Source organism: Oncorhynchus clarkii, chromosome 23, assembly GCF_045791955.1.
Source record: "Oncorhynchus clarkii lewisi isolate Uvic-CL-2024 chromosome 23, UVic_Ocla_1.0, whole genome shotgun sequence".
In the NCBI taxonomy this organism is placed as follows: Eukaryota; Metazoa; Chordata; class Actinopteri; order Salmoniformes; family Salmonidae; genus Oncorhynchus; species Oncorhynchus clarkii.
In genome coordinates, this window is record NC_092169.1 from 56,501,679 (window position 1) to 56,523,043 (window position 21,365).

The window sequence follows — 21,365 nt, forward strand, 5'->3', positions numbered from 1 at the left end:
TCAGGGATTTCACCATTGAAGCCAATGGTGACTTTAATACAGTTACAGAGTTTAATGGCTGTGGTAGGAGAAAACTAAAAACGTTGTGGTTATTCCAAAATACTAACCTATAAATGACAGAGTGAAGGAAGCCTGCATAGAATAAAAATGTTCCAAAACCTGCATCCTGTTTGCAATCAGGAACTAAAGTTAAACTGCAAATAATTTGTCAAAGAAATTAACTTCATGTCCTGAATACACCACAAACGGTTATGTTTGGGGCAAATCCAACACATCACTGAGGACCACTCTTCATATTTCAAGGATGGTTGGTGGCTGCATCATGTTATGGGTATGCTTGTCATCGGCAAGGACTATGGAGGGTTTTTTTTAGGGATAAAAATAAATGGAAATAGAGCTAAGAACAGGCAAAATCCTAGAGGAAAACCTGGTTCAGTCTGCTTTCCACCAGACACTGGGAGATGAATTCACCTTTCAGCAGGACAATAACCTAAAACACAAGGCCAAATCTACACTGGAGTTACTTACCAAGAGTACGTTGAACGTTCATGAGTAGCCTACAGTGGTTACAGTTTTGATTTAATAAATTGGCTTGAAAATCTATGGCAAGACTTGAAAATCATTGTCTAGCAATGATCAACAACCAACTTGATAGAGCTTAAATCATTTTTTAAAGAATAATGTGCAAATATTGTACAATTCAGGTGTGCAAAGCTCTGAGAGACTTACCCAGAAAGACTCACAGCTGTAATTGCTATCAAATGTGATTCTAACATGCATTGATTCAGGGGGTTGAATACATATGTAAATTTGATATTTCTGTATTTAATTTTTAATAAATGTGCAAAAAATATCGAAAAACAATTTTTCACTTTGTCATTATTAACGTGTGTCGATTGGGTGAGAAAAAAAAAAATTTAATCCATTTTGAATTCAGGCTGTAAACACAACAAAATGTTGAATAAGTCAAGAGGTATGAATACTCTCAGAGGGCACATTAAGTGTTCGTGATTTTGCCAATACTCATGTTTGATTTCCCGTAATCATTAACAACATTGAATTTGAAACAAGCCACGGGGAAAGAGACGCAGCGCTTATTAAGCAGAGACGATCCTTTGTTTAAGAGTTGACTTATGAGCGGCATATTTACGGTTATTGAAACAAATTAGAAGCATGTTGTTTTGGCATAAATATTAAGAACATTTTATGAGTAAGAAATATTATTTTTTTCGTTCTAAAATAAGATTCCATCTGACATGCACGTTGTCAGTGACTTGCCTATATAGTTTAACTTCGTGTGCTATCTAACAGTTAATTGTGTAATTTATTATGTGATGATTAGGGCGGGGAATAATAATCTATGCAACTGAAAAACTGTCATAGGTGCAGTTGAGTGTTTTTGATGCGCAGTCACTCAGCTCTGACATTTGGTTGATGATGGTCCAGTCGGCCTACTACGAACACACACACAAACACACACACTAGAGAGAGCGAGAGAGAGGAAGCGGTAAAAGTCAAATATTGGAAAGTGCTGAATGTCGATATTTGTCTGAAGTGAAAGAGGACTTCTTTCAACTATATCTGAAAATATTTTATATGTGGACGATTCAACTTAATCTAAAATAAGTGACCTTTATGTTAAACCACGTTTCTAAAAGCCACACAAAGCGTTCAAGTTCAATTTGTGCTTTAACCGTGAAAGCAGGACCCCTATATTGCCCACCGTGCCATCAACCACATGCTGACTTGCATATTTAGGCTGCAGAGAAATTGACATTTATGGGATAAAATATTACGCTAACTAATGTCTCAGTTTGAGAGAGTCCTGTGTTCAATATTTTTTTGCATTGTCAATTAGTCTGTTATTTTATTTCGTGTCCATGTCATGCCAATAAAACTCTCTGTCCGCTACTTATTGTGAGCTTTCGCATCCCAGCCTGGCATTAAGGAATATGTGGACTATCTAGCAAAGTAATGAAACCATGTCCTGTTTAAAACAATAATATAATCGCGTCTTGTTGGATATTTTTTCTTCTATCTATGTTCCTTCACTCAGTGAAGTCTTGTTCATTTTTTCTGCTGCCACAGCATCGGGCTATATAGCCCACTGTACAGTCAGTAACACGACACGCTGCTTTAGCGATCGGAGATGAAAACAGGAAAACCTTGGTATATTTAGTCTTTCTCTCCCTGTGCTTTGGTATGATGTTGCGACTGGAGGAGAGGAGAGGACAGCTGGGCTATGGCCATCTCACCGACTTTGCCTTGACATCTGGGAGACCCATTGGTGTGTGGCACGCGAATCGGTTGATGTCGCTATTTAAATGCAAATTTGTGGGGGATCATTGAAGCCTCACCCCGTAAATTCACACAAAAGGAACACTTCACACACAATAAGGAGGAGGGTCGTTTTCTTCCGGAGGTCTTGGCAACACCAAGCAAATCTTATTCAAACCAACACTCCTCCTGCATGACTAACATTGTGGTTTTGATTTTTGTTGTCTGGCGTTCACCATTAGCACACTTCTCCAAATGAGATATAACATTAGCGATCTTCTACAACTAAATCCGCACACATGGTCGTTATGATTAGAGCAGAATGGGCTACACGCGCAGTTAATGTTGAATGCAAAATATACACAAGCTTTTTAGTGACTTGATATTAGAATATAATAGACGTATTGTTATTAATATTATTAATATCGTTGTTGTTATTATTATTATCATTATTATTAGTATCATTATTATTATAATTTATCTTGACTTATTATGCTATTGCTTTGTTATGACTTTTTATTGCTAAAGAATAATCTATCCGTGCATCAACATCATGACTTGTTGAGATGTCGCTGCGTGTGTCGCTGATGTTTAAACACCACCACAGAATAAGCACGTGCGAGAAGCACTCATATGTCAAATTGAGACATGATCATAAATTAAAATATGCACTTATATGTCCATCAACGTCCCGTTTTTTTCCTTTCCGTCCTAAGCACCTTGATTAATTTCCGTCTGTCTGACGGAAGCAGTTAGAGAGGAAGGCAAAGTTAAAACTTGGTTGAAATGAAAGAGAGCATTTAGCACGCGACCAGATGATCCTAGAAAATGAGCTGAAATAGATTCAGGCTCAGCGCCTGTTGTGGCAGCAGCTGATTCCCTATTCCTGTCCAGATGGCTCCCAACACAGATTTGCATTCATTTTCGCCTAATATCGTCCAAAATAGAGGAGCAGCTGCATTTGTTGTCAAATAAGGTTTAAAACTACTTTTTTATGACGGGGTCGTTACCTACGTGATGGGGTTGTCGAACTGTCCGAGAACCTCTTTCTCTCCCGTCAACAGTATCCGTTTGAACAGGATCTGTCCTAAAAACCCTACTTTGGTCATCAGATTTCAGGCCCTTTGGTGTATAATCGGCATTAAACATATCATTAGGCTACTTGGTGCAATATGCAGTTTCCAAGACAGAATTATACTGAGATAAAAAATAAAAAAAATGTTGGCAAGTAACTTAATTTATGACTAATTGAAAGAACATATTTAGAGGGAAAAAAACGAAAAAAGTCAAGTGCGCTCTATTTCAACGTTATAACATTTTACTTGCAACGCCGCAAACGCGGCATTGGTAACATTGTTCTACGTCACATCAATTTATCGAGCAAATAATAATTTATAGGCAATTTGCATATGAACCCATTAAAATTAACACTTAGTACAATATTTTCCGGGTTGACACAATAAATTGTAAATTAATAAATTGTAAATTGTCTAGAAATAGAATAGCTTAACGATATTATCCTAAAATAGTAATAAAATGCTGTTTTAGTATACTTACGTATTTAATTAGGACGTGCAGGGCCGGGAAAGGAATGGATTTAGAGACGACGCAAGAACAACAGCCGCTTTGATAATTCACTTATCTTTGGCAATAGTCATTAACCCCCAACCCCAGCAAAATGCTGTCTAAAACACATCTCTCTTCCTTTCCACGTACACCCATCCCACCCCTTTAGTGCACGGGGCTGTGGGGTCCCCTGATAACCCAAATCGGACTTCACTTTTTTTTTTGGCCGATTAATTACAATGTAAAAATATAGCTTTAAAAAAAAGGTCTGCAAATTGGCAACAAGAAAGCTTTGCCCTGAAGGAGAAATACCTTCCCGTCATATTATTGTGCTATTTAAAAGGGTTTCTTTATTATACTAAAATACAGGTCTGTTCTTCAGAAGAGAGAGGTTGGACACCGCGCATCCCCCGAGTCCGTTCACTGAATAGAATGATGTACACCCACATTAAACTAAATCAACTATCGTATTGAACATTCATCTATAGCACACATACAACCTGCGCATTGCATTAGGCTAACACATTGCAACGATGCCCGGCTGTTTAATAAACTTCATGACAGACATGAGGTATTGCACATTGAATCGATACGAGTTCTTACAATGCAAATGGTAGTAGCCTGGGATACAGACATCTGACGCATTTCCCTTTATAAAGATAGTAATACCTCGGCTGCTGTTAGCAGCAGAGTTACTTTAGTTCGCCTTGAGAGACGCGTTATATTCCATCACTTGAAACATGGCTGCATTAAAATAGCATTGATTAACTTTGACTATATATGCGCTGGCGACCTCCTCTATGAAACATGCCAATTTAGATTTGTAAAAGCCTTAACAAATAGTAAGAGTGAAATATATCCCATTGACATTGTATCTAGTTTTGACCAAATGGATTGGAAAGCTCTTCCTTTATTCTCCTATAGACATGTTATGCTCTTCCCTCAGACTTTTAGTCGATATTGACTCATTCAACGCTGAGAACATCACATAGCAGCCTACCTGGGTAAAGTATTTAGTGACAATTCCGCTCCCTTCCCTATAATATGTTGTATCGGCTACACTCTTGTCCTTTAGGATTTCATGTTTAGTGAATATTAACGTCACAAGATGTGAAATTGAAGGGGGAAATCTCTACATTTGATGGAGGAAAAAGTGGAGCTTGCCTTGCTGGAGCTCTCGGGTTTCAGCCAGGCAGCTATTGAAATGTAGGACTCTCCAGAATGAAGCTCGTTCAGGGACAGGACGTGTCACTGTTCCATATATGGTTGAAGCTCCGCCCACCAGCGCGTCATATTCTGACAGCGCGCATCCCGTGGGTTTAGAGTTTTGGCTCCCGGGAAAGGTTCCACTCCTCGGGGATAGAGGGTTGAGTTTTGTATGCTTCCATCCCATTCTGCAAGACGCTAAAGGCCTCTCATCAACCTCTCCTGTGTCCAGGAACACCTCCATAGTAATCATTTCGTTTATTTTGTCTTCTGGAGCTGGAGCGCATTGCCAGAAGTGGTCGATTCAACTGAAGCTTTTTTGTTGTTGTTGTAAATGCTTGTTGTAATGATGACTCCAGCTTGAGGAGCCATCACCAAAAACAAAAAAAGTTTTCTTCAAACGCATTTCGAATAAAAAATAGAATAAAACAGAAGCAACTACAACCATATCCTGCTATTTGAACGACTTCTTCAACGACTAGGATCACGTCCCAACCAGCTACCGAGATAGACTACAGTAACCCACTCGGTGAATTGTTCATGTCGTGCCAACACAGGACGGGCTCAAGGAGACAGGACTTGTGAATTCAACTGGGACTTTTATTTCCTTCTACACGTTTTAACTACAACAAACTTATTTGACTGTTATTTGTCAACCACCAAGAAGGAAAGATTGCTCTTCAACAACTACCTTCCTATTATTCTCATTTGGCTGGAGCGGGTTTGTACGAAACTGTTTTAATGTTTGGAATTCAGGAAAATATAGGCTTACCTAGAGGGGGGACGACTATGAAAGAGGAACCGCTGGGCAGCGGGATGAACTCGGTCCGCTCGTGGATGCACACATCTGGGGTAGTGGATGCGAACACAGCCGCCCAAAGGTACGTTTGCCAAACATCCAATTTTTTATGCATTTCTCAGATTGCCCCTAAATCCCCACATTGCCATGTATCAATTACAATCTCCCTATGCGACTCTTCTCTTCAGCGCGTTCTCCAACGCTCATTACATCATATTACTGTTAAAGTGACAAATCAAGAAATCTCTTGTCTCTAAAAACGTGCCTTTCACACCATCTCCCAATGTTTTCATCTGATGCTAGCTCCATCTGCAGTGTATCTCTCTCCCATCTAACCGAGGTGCTCTTCTCTCTTCTCCCCGCAGCGGTGTGGGTTTGGCTCGGGCACACTACGAGAAGCAACCACCGTCCAACCTCAGAAAATCCAACTTTTTCCACTTCGTTCTTGCGCTGTATGACAGACAAGGACAGCCGGTGGAGATCGAACGGACAGCTTATGTGGACTTTGTGGAGAAGGACAAAGTAAGCGCCATTTCTTTGGAATATCGTCCCATTTTATTCATTTTTTATTTTTAAATTTTATTTTCACCTACACAGTTCATCATTTGGTGGTAAAGGCAGAAACACGTCATAGGCGGTGGAGGAGACACGTGCAGTTATGTGGATTTTCTAAATGACTTCGAATGTCGCAAAATTATTTTATACATGTAGTTTTTATTTTTTTTTACACTACATAGATAGATACCCCCCCCCCCCCCCCACACACACACTTGACCCCTTCACAATAGCCTATTTTGTGAGCTCATAATTACCACATATCAAGACAAATATCAACTAAACACAGTAAATGTATGTGAACACTGATTCAATGCTCATTATTTTCAGGAACCAAACAGTGAAAAAACTAACAATGGGATACACTACAAACTACAGTTACTGTACAGCAACGGTAAGTGGTATAGCTACTGATGAAGGAAATAAACCGTGTCTGGTTATTATGAAGTGAATCAGTACAAATCAGGGATGCGTGCTTGGACATTGATTCCGCCAGATAACGTTGTATGGTGGTTGTTAGTCTGATATTGGGTTACATTTTTAAAGTGGTAAATTGCCTACAGTGTCGGTCGGTGTCAGCTAGCATCGTCCATGGTTAATCCACGCTCAGTTAGCGATGCGTGGACAATCAGATATGAATCCACGTTTTAACCTGACGGGAACCAGATGATGATCATGAACATGTATTGAGATAACACATGTTTATTAAAAACAAACAAACCGTGTTTTAATTATATTTATTTTATGTCCGTAAAAATTGTAAGACATATATTTTCTAAAATATAATGTGGAAGCAAAATCACAGTGTAAATAACAAGATACTTGTCAGTGTAAATGACAAGATATAAAATATATATACTTTATTCACAGGTGTCAGAACAGAACAGGATCTTTTCGTACGATTAATCGATTCCATGACAAAACAGGTAAGATTTTGTATTTTAATATACGTATCTGCAATGCCAAATTGTATGCGTATGGTGCTTGAAATATAACGTGTGTTGTGGAAACGTGCGTGGTTTTCAAATTGACCCTATTACAGAAGATATATGCTTCAATTATGAGCCTGTAAGTTATTAGGCCATGTGTGGTTGTGTTTTTTTTATCGTTTATATTTCACTATAAATCAGCTCGCTCTCGGGTTGGAGCGATTGTAATTGTTGTTATTATTTTTTATTTTATACAACTTTTGTGACTTGGCTATAGAGATGCACAGTTGTAGATATCCGATATATAGTTAATTACAATAATAACCTTTAGTGGCCTCTCTTTAATTCGGGTTGTGAGCTCCAGGGGTCTCCCGTATACCCGTGCACGATTCCCCTTAATGTTTATTTAATTCGCAGCAAAAGTGTTTAATGGGGTCTATTTAATTTCTCTTTTTAAAATCGCGATTATACTTTGACATGAGATATTATATATTTTTTTTGGGGGGGGGAGAATGCTATAAAATATTTAGCTGATATTACGGTTCCTGAAATGAATTGGTTTTGTAGGTCTACTACCGTGCTTTGTGTATTGGCTCGTGAGCGCATTTTTAGTCAATTAACCACTAATTTGTTTTATGTGCTAATAGATGGGATGTCGTAGCCATCAACAAACATAGGTCTTATCTGCTATGTAGTATAATTGTGAGTTGACAGTCCATCAGTTCAGAAATGTTCAAATAATTATTTATTGTGACAAACAGACGACACTATTATTGCTAAAAAAAAGAAAGTCTCGGTTCAATAACAAGAGCCCCTTTTTAGTATGAGAGGCCACTTGAGTGGACAATGTGGCGCGTTTCCTCAACCTGAATGTTTTCGGAAATCACTTCTCGGCTAGTATGGGCTTATTGTTAAGTGCCCTCCGCCAAGTTCACTGAATAGCCTATAGCTTCAGTGTCTAGGGTTAAACAGCATTATTATGACCAGTTTTTTTTATTCATAATTTGTCACCTCTTATTATTATATAGGAAATATAGGCAACACGTTAGATTCGCCCCGCTCCTCGTTGACTGTAGCCTATATAGGTCTGTCTATGATCAGAGAGTCAATGACGCTGAACCGGCAGTTTATGGATTTCTGTTTCTTCAGCCGAGACACGGGAAATAAATCACATGATGATAACTGCAATACTCCCCCAAAATCCCTCATATATAGATGTTGTAGCTAGGCTACGTGGCACCCCTCTCACCTCCAATGGAACAGAGCTGGTTCCGATGTGTTTTCAACTACTACCAGAAGCACCAAAAACAATATTAAAAGCCCTATCTCATTTTGCTGTGAAATATCTTATGTAGTGATGTGTTTTTTATTCAGCCGCTTGTGTCCCCTCTTGCTATGGCAACGTTGTTGTTCATTGTTAAATCAATTGTGATAAGGCCCTATAGTGTGTCATGCGTTTTACTTAATTGCTAATTATAAAGAGTTTATCTTTGATTAAAAGCCCCGCTTCTTTGGTTTTACATTCATCCAAGATGTAACGGCGGTGCGCGCGGGATAGGCAGGCTGCTGTTGTCGGGCTGTAGCCGTGCAATCACAGACCCGGGGCAGAACGAGGGGAGGGAGAGAGACAGACAGAGAGCAAAAAAGAACTGAGGCCGAGCGCACCTACAGCTCCACGCCATCTGTTAAAGCCAATGCTCAAAAATTACTCAACCGAACCCCCCCGACAACGCTTTTTTTTTGTATCCGAGAAAAATCATTGTTAGCGGCTCAAAATAAACAACAGATTGCCCATTAGCTCTTTCCCCCCGAAATATCTGTAGATTAGAATGGCGCTGATGTATACGGAAATGGGTATTATTTACATCGCCCATCTGCAGCATAACCAACGTGGTGTTGGTATTATCCTGGGATAAATGAATAAAAAACATATAAACAACATATACACATATTAACCTATTTGACATTTTTTTGTTGTTGTGGTCTAGCAAATAATTTAGGCTATTTATTTACATGACAATATATATACATTTATATTTTGTAAATAAATTAATTGTTTGGAAATTATCTACGAGAAATTAATTTTTATTTTCAATTTACAATTTAACCTATAAAACATAAACTATACAATTGCTGTATGTAGACCTATATGTCAATATTAGTAGGCCTATATACTTTATGAATTAATAATCAATTATATAATGAATTTATCCATTTATGAATTGAATGTTATTGTGGTGTAGGTTAAGGTTTACATCCTATAGCCCACAGAGATCGGCAAATGTGCAACGTGTTATCCAGTTCGATATTCTAAACGTCTGCTTCTGATGTATTTCTCTCTTTGATTCCAAGGCTATTATCTATGAAGGTCAAGACAAAAACCCAGAGATGTGCCGAGTGCTTCTCACACACGAAATCATGTGCAGGTAAAGAGCTTGTCACGGTGATTAGCTACATTTCAACGTCCTTTAAATATATGCTTGTTTTAAAAAAAAAAATATTTGTTATATATTTCTTTGCTTTGGTATTAAAATGCTGAGTTGGGGGGGTTTGAGGATACTCCTTTAGTAGATGTATTAACGCATCAACCTCAATCTCTTGTTGCAATGAAAACACCTCGGTCCATATCGGCAGAATCATAGACAATTTTACATAGGCTGCCTATTCTCAGACATAATATTATGCGAAATAGAATATTATAACTAGGGAGGTTGCATTCAATGACCGTTAGGAATTACAGGCCAGAATCCCTGTATCGATTTGGCCTACTATAGCTGGGGTTTGATTGGTCAACTGACAACAGACACAACACAGAGAACAGATGACGGCACATTCCTGTGTTCTGTCAACGGGCGTTCCGTTTGACTCGCGGAATAAAAAAAAACAGAAATGGAGCTTTGATAATCTTGCCCCCCCCCCCCCCCCCGCACCCCCTGCATTACATAAAGTCACTGCTCTTATGAAGTTGGGTTGAATCCCTGTTTGTCACGAGCTGACCCACACAGTAGCCCACACAGCAGGCGTCATCCTGCTCCAAGAGGGTCGAACTACACCTCATCACCACGCCATAACGTACAAAAAAAAGCTATGTTTTCCCTTTAGATAACGGTTTGCATATCAATGAATGTATCAGAGGTGTGTGTGTGTGTGTGTGTGTGTGTACACACACTGCTTGTATATTAAAGGCCGTTTCCGGTTGAAAACACAGATGCGGGTTTTGGAGCTCTAGAAGTGGAGGACTGTTAGACGTAGTTTATTCTCTTTAACTTTCAGTAGCAGCTTTAAAGAGCTTCACACTCTCCTCACACCATATGGTGTTCACTGAGCTCGTCTGGACATGTAACCAACACACAACTAGGCTTTAAAAAATAAAATAAAAACATTTTTTGGTATAATTTCAACATGAATAAAACTGTACCACACAGTATTGGGTCCGGTCCTATCTCCATCGGTAGCTATGGCTAGACCCCAGCACCATAACCAGCACCAGCGGCTAAACCGAGACAATGCTTTGGGTCCGGTCCTATCCCCATCGGTAGCTATGGCTAGACCCCAGCACCATAACCAGCACCAGCGGCTAAACCGAGACAATGCTTTGGGTCCGGTCCTATCTCCATCGGTAGCTATGGCTAGACCCCAGCACCATAACCAGCACCAGCGGCTAAACCGAGACAATGCTTTGGGTCCGGTCCTATCCCCATCGGTAGCTATGGCTAGACCCCAGCACCATAACCAGCACCAGCGGCTAAACCGAGACAATGCTTTGGGTCCGGTCCTATCCCCATCGGTAGCTATGGCTAGACCCCAGCACCATAACCAGCACCAGCGGCTAAACCGAGACAATGCTACTTCAGTGAACGATTGATGCAGGGGCTGCACGGCTTCTGAGCGTTCTAATGAATCTCTGGCCTATCACAGAAAGGCTGGTTTTGAAGATGGCCGTCTGCATCCTCTCCAGAATTAACAGCTTGACAATTAGAGGGAAACAAAAAAAAGCTGAAGCTGTGGAAAGACGATTCCCCAGCCTCCTGGCGTCTTCTGTTCTCAGTTCAGTGCTAGAGACACAACACCACAAACATGTTGTCTCCCTGAGACTAGCAAACGTGCAACAGCCGTGCTCGGCAATGCTAAGGGCTACGTCCCAAATCGCACCCTATTCCCTACGTAGTGCACTACATTTGACCAGAGGTCTATGTGAATATGGCGCCATTTGGGACACAGGGGCAATGCTAAGGGCTACGTCCCAAATGGGCACCCTATTCCCTACGTTAGTGCACTACATTTGACCAGAGGTCTATGGGAATAGGGTGCCATTTGGGACACAGATGGAGGAGATGTTTACCCGTTTGCCCGGCGTGGCGAGACTGACTAGGTTCCCTACCAATCAACAGACAGACAGACAGATAGCGCCAGGCATACAGGCACAGCTCAGCAACAATCATTATCTAAACACTGTCACGCTTAGATAAATATAGAATTAAAGAATTAAAATAAAATGTTAGGAAGTAAAAATTAAACATGCGAAGATCCACACTGTGTGAATCTCTTTAAGCTGCAGTTTACACACGCAGCCCAAATCTGATATCTTTCTTTTATAACCAATCTGGATCTTTTGCCTATAAAAAAAAAAAGGGTCAAAAGATTAGAATTGGTCTGCCTGTGTGAACCTGACTTGATCACATCTTCATTTCCTCCTCTCTGTAGTCGGTGTTGTGATAAGAAGAGTTGTGGCAACAGGAACGAGACTCCTTCAGACCCCGTTATCATCGACAGGTAAGAAACAGACCCGCTGTTCGGTACAGATCTTTTCTCTATTCTGGTTTAGTCGTGTGGCGTGTGCTGTGTGTATGTGCTGTGTGTATGTGCTGTGTGTATGTGCTGTGTGTATGTGCTGTGTGTATGTGCTGTGTGTATGTGCTGTGTGCATGTGCTGTGTGTATGTGCTGTGTGTATGTGCTGTGTGTATGTGCTGTGTGTATGTGCTGTGTGCATGTGCTGTGTGTATGTGCTGTGTGTATGTGCTGTGTGTATGTTCTGTGTGTATGTGCGGAGTGTATGTGCTGTGTGTATGTGCTGTGTGTATGTGCGGAGTGTATGTGCTGTGTGTATGTGCGGAGTGTATGTGCTGTGTGTATGTGCTGTGTGTATGTGCTGTGTGTATGTGCGGAGTGCGATGGTCATGGTTGTTGTAGTCATTCTGGGACTATTGTTGTAGTCATTCTTGGGGATTCTGTGGTGCCCAACTTCTGTCTCTCTGTCTCGCAGCATTGTACTGTCTCTGTGTTTGTTGTTCTCCTGCGTTGTTGCACAGGTGGGTTGACTTGGAAACCCGGAGGTCTCTGTGGGGTTATTGGGTAATTGCTAGCGAGTTGTCAGGGGAAACAGTTTCCTCGGCCTTTCCTCTATCTGTGCTCTGCCCTGCTTTTCTGCGGGAGTCCGTTGTTAACGCTTGGAGTGCGCTTGGCTTTACATTCAGACTTGTATCATTGAGTGGCCACCTCCTAATTTACGAACAAGTGTTTTTTATTCAGTACTCTGTCATTTATTCCACTATACTGTATTTCTATGTGAATCTGAGTGCTTGGCTGCCTTCCTAAATGCGGCCCACTGTCCAGGAGAGGGAAAGACGATGAGTTAAAACCCCGGGTGAAATATGGAGAAACCAGGAGAGGGAAAGACGACGAGTTAAAACCCCGGGTGAATTATGGGCCACCAGTGGATAGCAATGCCAATGTTTGAGTTGTTAGAATATCTGTTTGCTTAGCGGAGAGTATTTGGTATCTGACACAGGGAACATCTCTCTTTATTAGTAATCAAATATGGACGGCCAGTTGCTGCCTTTCACTCAGTCACTCAGCGACAGAGTCTATGTGTCAACCAGTGGAACACAGAGCTCACAGACGACTCACATTCTGGACCGGAGCAGCTCTGGCAGAATGTATGCATGTTTACATGTATTCACAATCACGTGTATGATTGCATTCTGGGTATTTATGCGTTCATTTACCACTATTACACACATTGTATTATGACTGTATATGTATATGTATATGTATATGTATATATGTATATGTATACTGTATATGTATATGTATATATGTATATGTATATGTATATGTATATATGTATATGTATACTGTATATGTATATGTATATGTATACTGTATATGTATATATGTATATATGTATACTGTATATGTATATGTATATATGTATATGTATACTGTATATGTATATATGTATATGTATATGTATACTGTATATGTATATGTATATATGTATATGTATACTGTATATGTATATGTATACTGTATATGTATATATGTATATGTATACTGTATATGTATATGTATATATGTATATGTATACTGTATATGTATATGTATACTGTATATGTATATATGTATATGTATACTGTATATGTATATGTATATATGTATATGTATACTGTATATGTATATGTATATATGTATATGTATACTGTATATGTATATGTATACTGTATATGTATATATGTATATGTATACTGTATATGTATATGTATATATGTATATGTATATGTATATATGTATATGTATACTGTATATGTATATGTATACTGTATATGTATATGTATATGTATACTGTATATGTATATGTATACTGTATATGTATATGTATACTGTATATGTATATATGTATATGTATACTGTATATGTATATGTATATATGTATATGTATACTGTATATGTATATGTATATATGTATATGTATATGTATATATGTATATGTATACTGTATATGTATATGTATATATGTATATGTATACTGTATATGTATATGTATATATGTATATGTATACTGTATATGTATATGTATATATGTATATGTATACTGTATATGTATATGTATATGTATATATGTATATGTATACTGTATATGTATATGTATATATGTATATGTATACTGTGAACGTGTGTATTATGACTCTATATTGTATTTAGGTTATTTTGTTGTTACTTAGAAACATATATCATTTTTATTAACAGAATGTTGTTTTGTGGTAATAGGTAGAGGTAAAATTATGCTTTTCAGACCTACTTCAGTTGTACACATCTATACGCGTGTTTCTATATCACCTCCTATTGGTTTTGTGGTAATAGGTAGAGGTAAAATTATGCTTTTCAGACCTTCAGTTGTACACATCTATACGCGTGTTTCTATATCACCTCCTATTGGTTTTGTGGTAATAGGTAGAGGTAAAATTATGCTTTTCAGACCTACTTCAGTTGTACACATCTATACACGTGTTTCCACGTGTTTCTATATCCCCTCCTAATGGTTGAGAAATGGACTTCATTATTTGACAGTGGAATGACAGCGTGTGTGATGTGATATGTCCATGAGGGTGTGTGTGTGTGTGTGTGTGTGTGTGTGTGTGTGTGTGTGGGTGTGTGTGATGTCATCTGTCCAGTATTAGTAATAACCTGTTAACAAGGTAGATTTGACTATTTCTGTGCTTAGCACTGTTATCACTCTGCAATGTTGTTGCTTAATTTTATTATTATTTTATTATTATTTTATTATTATTTTATTATAATTTTATTAATATTTTATGATTATTTTATTAGTATTTTATTAGTATTTTATTAGTATTTTATGAGTATTTTATTAGTATTTTATTATTATTGTATTATTATTTTCTTAGTATTTTCTTAGTATTGTATTAGTATTGTATTAGTATTTTATTAGTATTGTTTAACTATGGTGAATTTTGTGGCGCTGACTGAGAGAGAAGGGAAGACGTTGCAGACTGACAGTCCAAATAGTCCATAGAACTGCGACACAACAGATGAGATCTGAGACGTAATTCAATCATAGGTAAAAAAAAAAAGAGAGAAGAAAACGCTGTGTCTCACATAACCTCGAGCCAGTGCTCTGTATGTCTCACAGCGAGCCGGTTTGTTATGGTGTGAAGCAGTGGAACCGTGTAGCCTAACCGTTCCCCTCCCTGTACCCTCTCAGAGGAAACGTGTAGCCTAGCCGTTCCCCTCCCTGTACCCTCTCAGAGGAAACGTGTAGCCTAGCCGTTCCCCTCCCTGTACCCTCTCAGAGGAAACGTGTAGCCTAGCCGTTCCCCTCCCTGTACCCTCTCAGAGGAAACGTGTAGCCTAGCCTTTCCCCTCCCTGTACCCTCTCCCTTGCCTGCAATGCTCCCTGGGAAGGCAGAGGAAACGTGTAGCCTAGCCGTTCCGCTCCCTGTGCCCTCTCAGAGGAAACGTGTAGCCTAGCCATTCCCCTCCCTGTACCCTCTCAGTGGAAACGTGTAGCCTAGCCGTTCCCCTCCCTGTGCCCTCTCCCTTGCCTGCAATGCTCCCTGGGAAGGCAGAGGAAACACAAGGTCTTCTTCACTTGTCGTGCCCGGTGATATTGTGTATTCTTCGGGGCTTCAAAGTCAGGTGAGCACTTTAAAACAGGGCGTCTCTGACATAATGAGCGCTAGCTGCTCTTCCCATACAATTGCTTGACTTTGTATTGTGACTAAAACACAGTTAAAAAGGGATCCAGTGTCTCTGCACTTTGTGCTTCAATCTCACCCAACAATGTGAGTGTAACAGAAGTCCAATAGGAACATTGGACAGAGAAGGAAGGGGGAGGGGGGAGGGGGGAGAGGGGCGGAGAGTGGATGGAATCCCATGACAGAGAGAGAGAGAGAGAGAGGGGGCTAGATAGAGAGAGGGAGCTAGATAGAGAGAGGGAGCTAGATAGAGAGAGAGTGGGGGGGGGGGGGGGGGGCTAGATAGAGAGAGGGAGAGAGAGAGGGGGGGAGGGAGGGAGCTAGATAGAGAGAGAGTGGGGGGGGCTAGATAGAGAGAGAGAGAGAGGGGGGAGGGAGCTAGATAGAGAGAGAGTGGGGGGGAGGGAGGGAGCTAGATAGAGAGAGAGTGGGGGGGCTAGATAGAGAGAGAGAGAGAGAGGGGGGGAGGGAGCTAGATAGAGAGAGAGTGGGGGGGAGGGAGGGAGCTAGATAGAGAGAGAGAGAGGGGGGGAGGGAGCTAGATAGAGAGAGAGTGGGGGGGAGGGAGGGAGCTAGATAGAGAGAGGGAGGAGGGAGGGAGGGAGCTAGATAGAGGGAGGAGGGAGGGAGAGAGGGAGCTAGATAGAGAGAGAGAGAGGGGGGAGGGAGGGAGCTAGATAGAGAGAGAGAGAGGGGGGAGGGAGGGAGCTAGATAGAGAGAGAGAGGGGGGAGGGAGGGAGCTAGATAGAGAGAGGGAGGAGGGAGGGAGGGAGCTAGATAGAGAGAGGGAGGAGGGAGAGAGGGAGGGAGCTGGATAGAGAGAGGGAGGAGGGAGAGAGGGAGTTAGCTGGATAGACAGAGGGAGGAGGGTGGGAGCTAGATAGAGAGAGGGAGAGAGGGAGGGGGGAGCTAGATAGAGAGAGGGAGAGAGGGAGGGAGCTAGATAGAGAGAGGGAGAGAGGGAGGGAGCTAGATAGAGAGAGGGAGAGAGGGAGGGAGCTAGATAGAGAGAGGGAGGGAGGGAGCTAGATAGAGAGAGGGAGAGAGGGAGGGAGCTAGATAGAGATAGGGAGAGAGGGAGGGAGCTAGATAGAGAGAGAGAGAGAGGAGGGAGGAGGGAGGGAGCTAGATAGATAGAGAGAGGGAGAGAGGGAGGGAGGGAGGGAGGGAGCTAGATTGAGAGAGGGAGGGAGGGAGGGAGGGAGGGAGGGAGGGAGGGAGGGAGGGAGGGAGCTGGATAGAGAGAAGGAGAGAGGGAGGGAGGGAGGGAGCTAGATAGAGAGAAGGAGAGAGGGAGGGAGGGAGCTGGATAGAGAGAGAGACAGAGACAAGAGAAGCAAAAAATAAAAAGAGGATATCGTAGTGGAAGTTGAAACAAGCGGATTTAAAAAAAGCTTCACATTTTCATTGTGATGTGTGTGAATGGGTCTGGGGTGTGGGTTTCACAGAGGAGGGAGTCAATCCGTCCTGTGGAATCACTAAAGCAGATGGATGTTATTAGGCTCTGCTATTGTCTGTAGACGAACTTCCATGAGCCCGTGGTTTTATCCTATAGCCCTGTGTACATCCACCCAGACAGAAATCAGTGCAACGCTAGTCATCGGTGACTGCAGAGCTAATGTACTGTATATTAAGACCACAAGAGATGAGGAGAAGAGAGAACATCCATCCGTTATGCTGTTGTCTCTGTATGTTTGGGTTCTGTAGCTGTGGACATTTAAACATGTGTATGAAGCATTTATATTTTATTTTAATTTATTTTAATTGGCTATCAGGTTTTATTGTTATTGATGTGTCTTATGTTCTGTGTCGAATGGTTTCTATGGAAATGTGGGTTTTGCATGTACATGGACAGAGTGTCCATCTGGGTGAAACTGAAAGGGAAGAATGTTGAGGCTGACTAGGGAAGTCTGATTACGTTACAATCAAAACATCTAACTGCAGAGTTTTATAAAGAGAGAGAGAGAGAGAGAGAGAGAGAGACAGAGAGAAAGAGACAGAGAGAGACAGAGAGAGAGACAGAGAGAGAGAGACAGAGAGACAAAGAGAGACAGAGAGAGAGACAGAGAGAGAGACAGAGAGAGACAGAGAGAGAGAGGGGGAGAGAGAGAGAGAGACAGAGAGAGAGAGAGAGAGAGAGAGAGAGAGAGACAGAGAGAGAGAGAGAGAGAGGGGGGGGGGGCTAGAGAGAGAGAGAGAGAGAGAGACAGACAATGAGAGAGAGAGAGAGAGAGAGAGAGAGAGAGGGGGGGGGGGCTAGAGAGAGAGAGAGAGACAGAGAGAGATAGAGAGAGAGAGAGAGAGAGAGAGAGAGACAGAGAGAGAGAGAGAGAGAGACAGAGAGAGAGTGTGAGAGAGAGAGAGGGAGGGGCGGGGAGAGGGAGAGGAAGGGTTTTACACTGTTAGGGTATGCTAAGCGGTCCGGTCTCCTGATCCATTATCGATAACGCTCTCAGCAACATTTCCCCAGATGGCAGGGCACGGCAGGGCAGTCACACTGCTAGTTGGCATGATGCAGGACAGTAACTGGCAAACTGGCAGATCTGGCATTTTCACTGGAGTTTAGGAGACTTATCATTCCAAATGCGTCCCCTTTTCCTGTAGTCAAGCCAGACATCTGTTTATCCCATTTTCTGTTGGACTTTTGTTACAGCTTTAGGTTTTGTGGAGGGAAAAAAAATAGAAAAGTTGGTTCGATTTAACAGCTGTTGCAGAATTTCGTCATTTGAGCCCGGTGCATCTTTAAAATAGTACAACAATAACCCAGACACTACTACTCCTATTCTGTACATGATAGCTATTTGTTATTGACTTAAAGATAAATATTTGTTGTAATTATTTAAATGTTCTACTCTAGTCTGTAGGTCTACAGGACAGCCTCAGTAAACCAACATCCTGGGTATTCTGATCAGTCGGAACACAGGACAGCCTCAGTAAACCAACATCCTGGGTATTCTGATCAGTCAGAACACAGGACAGCCTCAGTAAACCAACATCCTGGGTATTCTGATCAGTCAGAACACAGGACAGCCTCAGTAAACCAACATCCTGGGTATTCTGATCAGTCAGAACACAGGACAGCCTCAGTAAACCAACATCCTGGGTATTCTGATCAGTCGGAACACAGGACAGCCTCAGTAAACCAACATCCTGGGTATTCTGATCAGTCAGAACACAGGACAGCCTCAGTAAACCAACATCCTGGGTATTCTGATCAGTCAGAACACAGGACAGCCTCAGTAAACCAACATCTTGGGTATTCTGATCAGTCAGAACACAGGACAGCCTCAGTAAACCAACATCCTGGGTATTCTGATCAGCCAGAACTTGGCTGTAGTGGGTTCATCTGCTCTACAGCGTCAGCTTATGTTTTGGGGATCTAATAATGGCGTTGTGTCAGAAGGGTGATTGGTGGGTTTTTCCTCGCTACTAGAGCTTCCTTTCACTTCCTGTCACAAAGGTCAAGATGACCGACCTCTCCAGACAGCTCACTCATTGAATTATTCATGACATTGACTATTTGTTTGTGTGTGTGTGTGTGTGTGTGTGTGTGTGTGTGTGTGTGTGTGTGTGTGTGTGTGTGTGTGTGTGCGCGCGTGTGTGTGTTAGTGCACACAATTGTCAGTGTCCCAAACATCCCCCCCCCTATGGGCCCTGGTCAGAAGTAGTTCGCTACGTAGGGAATAGGGTGCCGTTATTCTCTACACTTTAATGTCATTCATTCATACAGCTCATTTAACGAGACGGGAGCTCCTTCTCCTTGCACCCGTTCGTTCAACTATTAATATCACGTCGTTTGGGTCCGTTTCTGACCTTGCTTTAACATTCGTTATATTCATATTAGGATTAGGGAGGATCGTCGTGATCGTTACCACACCTTGTCAACGGCTAACAGTCCATATATAACACTCCTGTCCATGCTCGGGGTTTTTTTATTGAGAGAAAACAACACTTAGGACAGTAGTCAACATTGACCCAGTGTTTTCATTTCCCTCCTCCTTTTTTTTAAGCAAGCAGACAGACACTTTAAAGAGCTGTTTAGGTTTTTCTCCCCCCCCCCCCCCCTCTCATGGCTTCTTCGCTAAGGCGTGATTAAAACCACACTCAGGCAGAGTTGCTGTACAAACGGCAGCTTTTATAAGGTCAGCTCTTTTGTGGTGAAACGCCTCATGTAAATTAGGATCTGCTGTGAAAAAGAGGGGGGACGTTAAACTCAATTCAATTCATTGTCCTCCTTAATGTCATTTTCTGTTTCGCTGAACGTCGAGTCCTGGATGGACTGTCAGGAAGTATTTCTGAATTGATTTTAATGGCATATCAGCTATGAAACAGAGAGGGGGGGGGGGGGGGGGGGGTGGCGTGTGGATACAACCTGGGAAAGCTAAGTGATGATGAAGGTATATTTATTAAAGTGATAGTTCACCCAAATAAAATTTAAAAAATGACACATTGGCTAGCCTTGTAAATAGTTAGCATTTGAAACAGTGGTCGGGAAAGCTGAACCAAAGCATAGATTGCTGTTACACCTTGTCCACAGACTGCTTACATGGTAAGGAAACCAACATGTCATTTTATCATTTAATTAGGCCTTTAAGTTCATTTAATGACATGTTTTCATGACATCTGCACGGTCAGTGATTAAACCAGAGTGTTAAGGGTTAATTCTCGCCTCCTCCTACATAAAACCACCCCCCCCAAAAAAGGAACGAAATATACTATAAATGAATATATAAATCGCTATAAGGTCTCATACATGCTTATAACAAGTCATAATACATTATAGCTGTATGCCCTAAGTGAAATGTCACTTTTTCCTAGTAGTAGTGTATATTTCCCGTTACTGTGTATCCAGTGTGAAAATGACTGTGTCTTCCCGGGGACTCTAATGTACCTCTGGCCCTAACAACCCAGGCAGTGTTGATATCAAACAGCCAGTATAGTTCAGATTAATGAGAGGGCTAGTAGGAACTACAGCACCCTGACATCCACCCACTACAGCTGCTGTGTTTCCTACAGACACAGTACACAGGTCAGAACATCTAAAGGGGTATCTATGAGCCAGTCAGCAACCTCTGGGAGTGAGGGAGAGAGGTGGAGGGAGGGGGAGAGGGAGAGACAGAGAAAGAGGAGGAGAGAGGGAGAAAGGGAGGAGAGATAGAGGGAGAGAGGGGGATGGAGGGAGGGGGAGAGGGAGAGACAGAGAGAGGGGATGAGAGAGGGAGAAAGGAGGGAGAGATAGAGGGAGAGAGGCGGAGGGAGGGGAGAGGGAGAGACAGAGAGAGGGGATGAGAGAGGGAGAAAGGTGGGAGACAGAGAGGGAGAAAGGGGAGGGAGGGGGAGAGACAGAGAGAGGGGAGGAGAAAGGGGGGAGAGATAGAGGGAGAAAGGGGGAGAGATGGAGGGAGAGAGGGGGAGGGAGGGAGGGGGAGAAGGAGAGGCAGAGATAGGGGACGAGAGAGGGAGAAAGGTGGGAGAGAGAGAGGGAGAAAGGGGAGGGAGGAGAGAGGGAGAAAGGGGGAGAGATGGAGGGAGAGA

General features: G+C 41.8%; 1 protein-coding gene across 24 annotated transcripts in view; it reads left to right on the forward strand.

Moving 5' to 3' along the window:
* The first annotated feature begins 5,189 nt into the window (after nt 1–5,189).
* LOC139381442 (EBF transcription factor 3a) overlaps nt 5,190–21,365 on the forward strand; it is a 229,777-nt gene continuing 213,601 nt past the window's right edge. For 21 of the 24 annotated variants that reach the window (XM_071124978.1, XM_071124959.1, XM_071124973.1 and 18 more), the window contains exons 1-6: nt 5,199–5,930; nt 6,214–6,370; nt 6,734–6,797; nt 7,274–7,329; nt 9,685–9,758; nt 12,037–12,105. In XM_071124978.1, coding sequence (XP_070981079.1) covers nt 5,791–5,930; nt 6,214–6,370; nt 6,734–6,797; nt 7,274–7,329; nt 9,685–9,758; nt 12,037–12,105 — 560 coding nt within the window. In that variant the 5' untranslated portion in view covers nt 5,199–5,790. Of the gene's footprint in view, nt 5,931–6,213; nt 6,371–6,733; nt 6,798–7,273; nt 7,330–9,684; nt 9,759–12,036; nt 12,106–21,365 lie in introns of all 24 variants that reach the window. The other 3 variants (XM_071124975.1, XM_071124977.1, XM_071124976.1) reach the window with 2 other exon arrangements.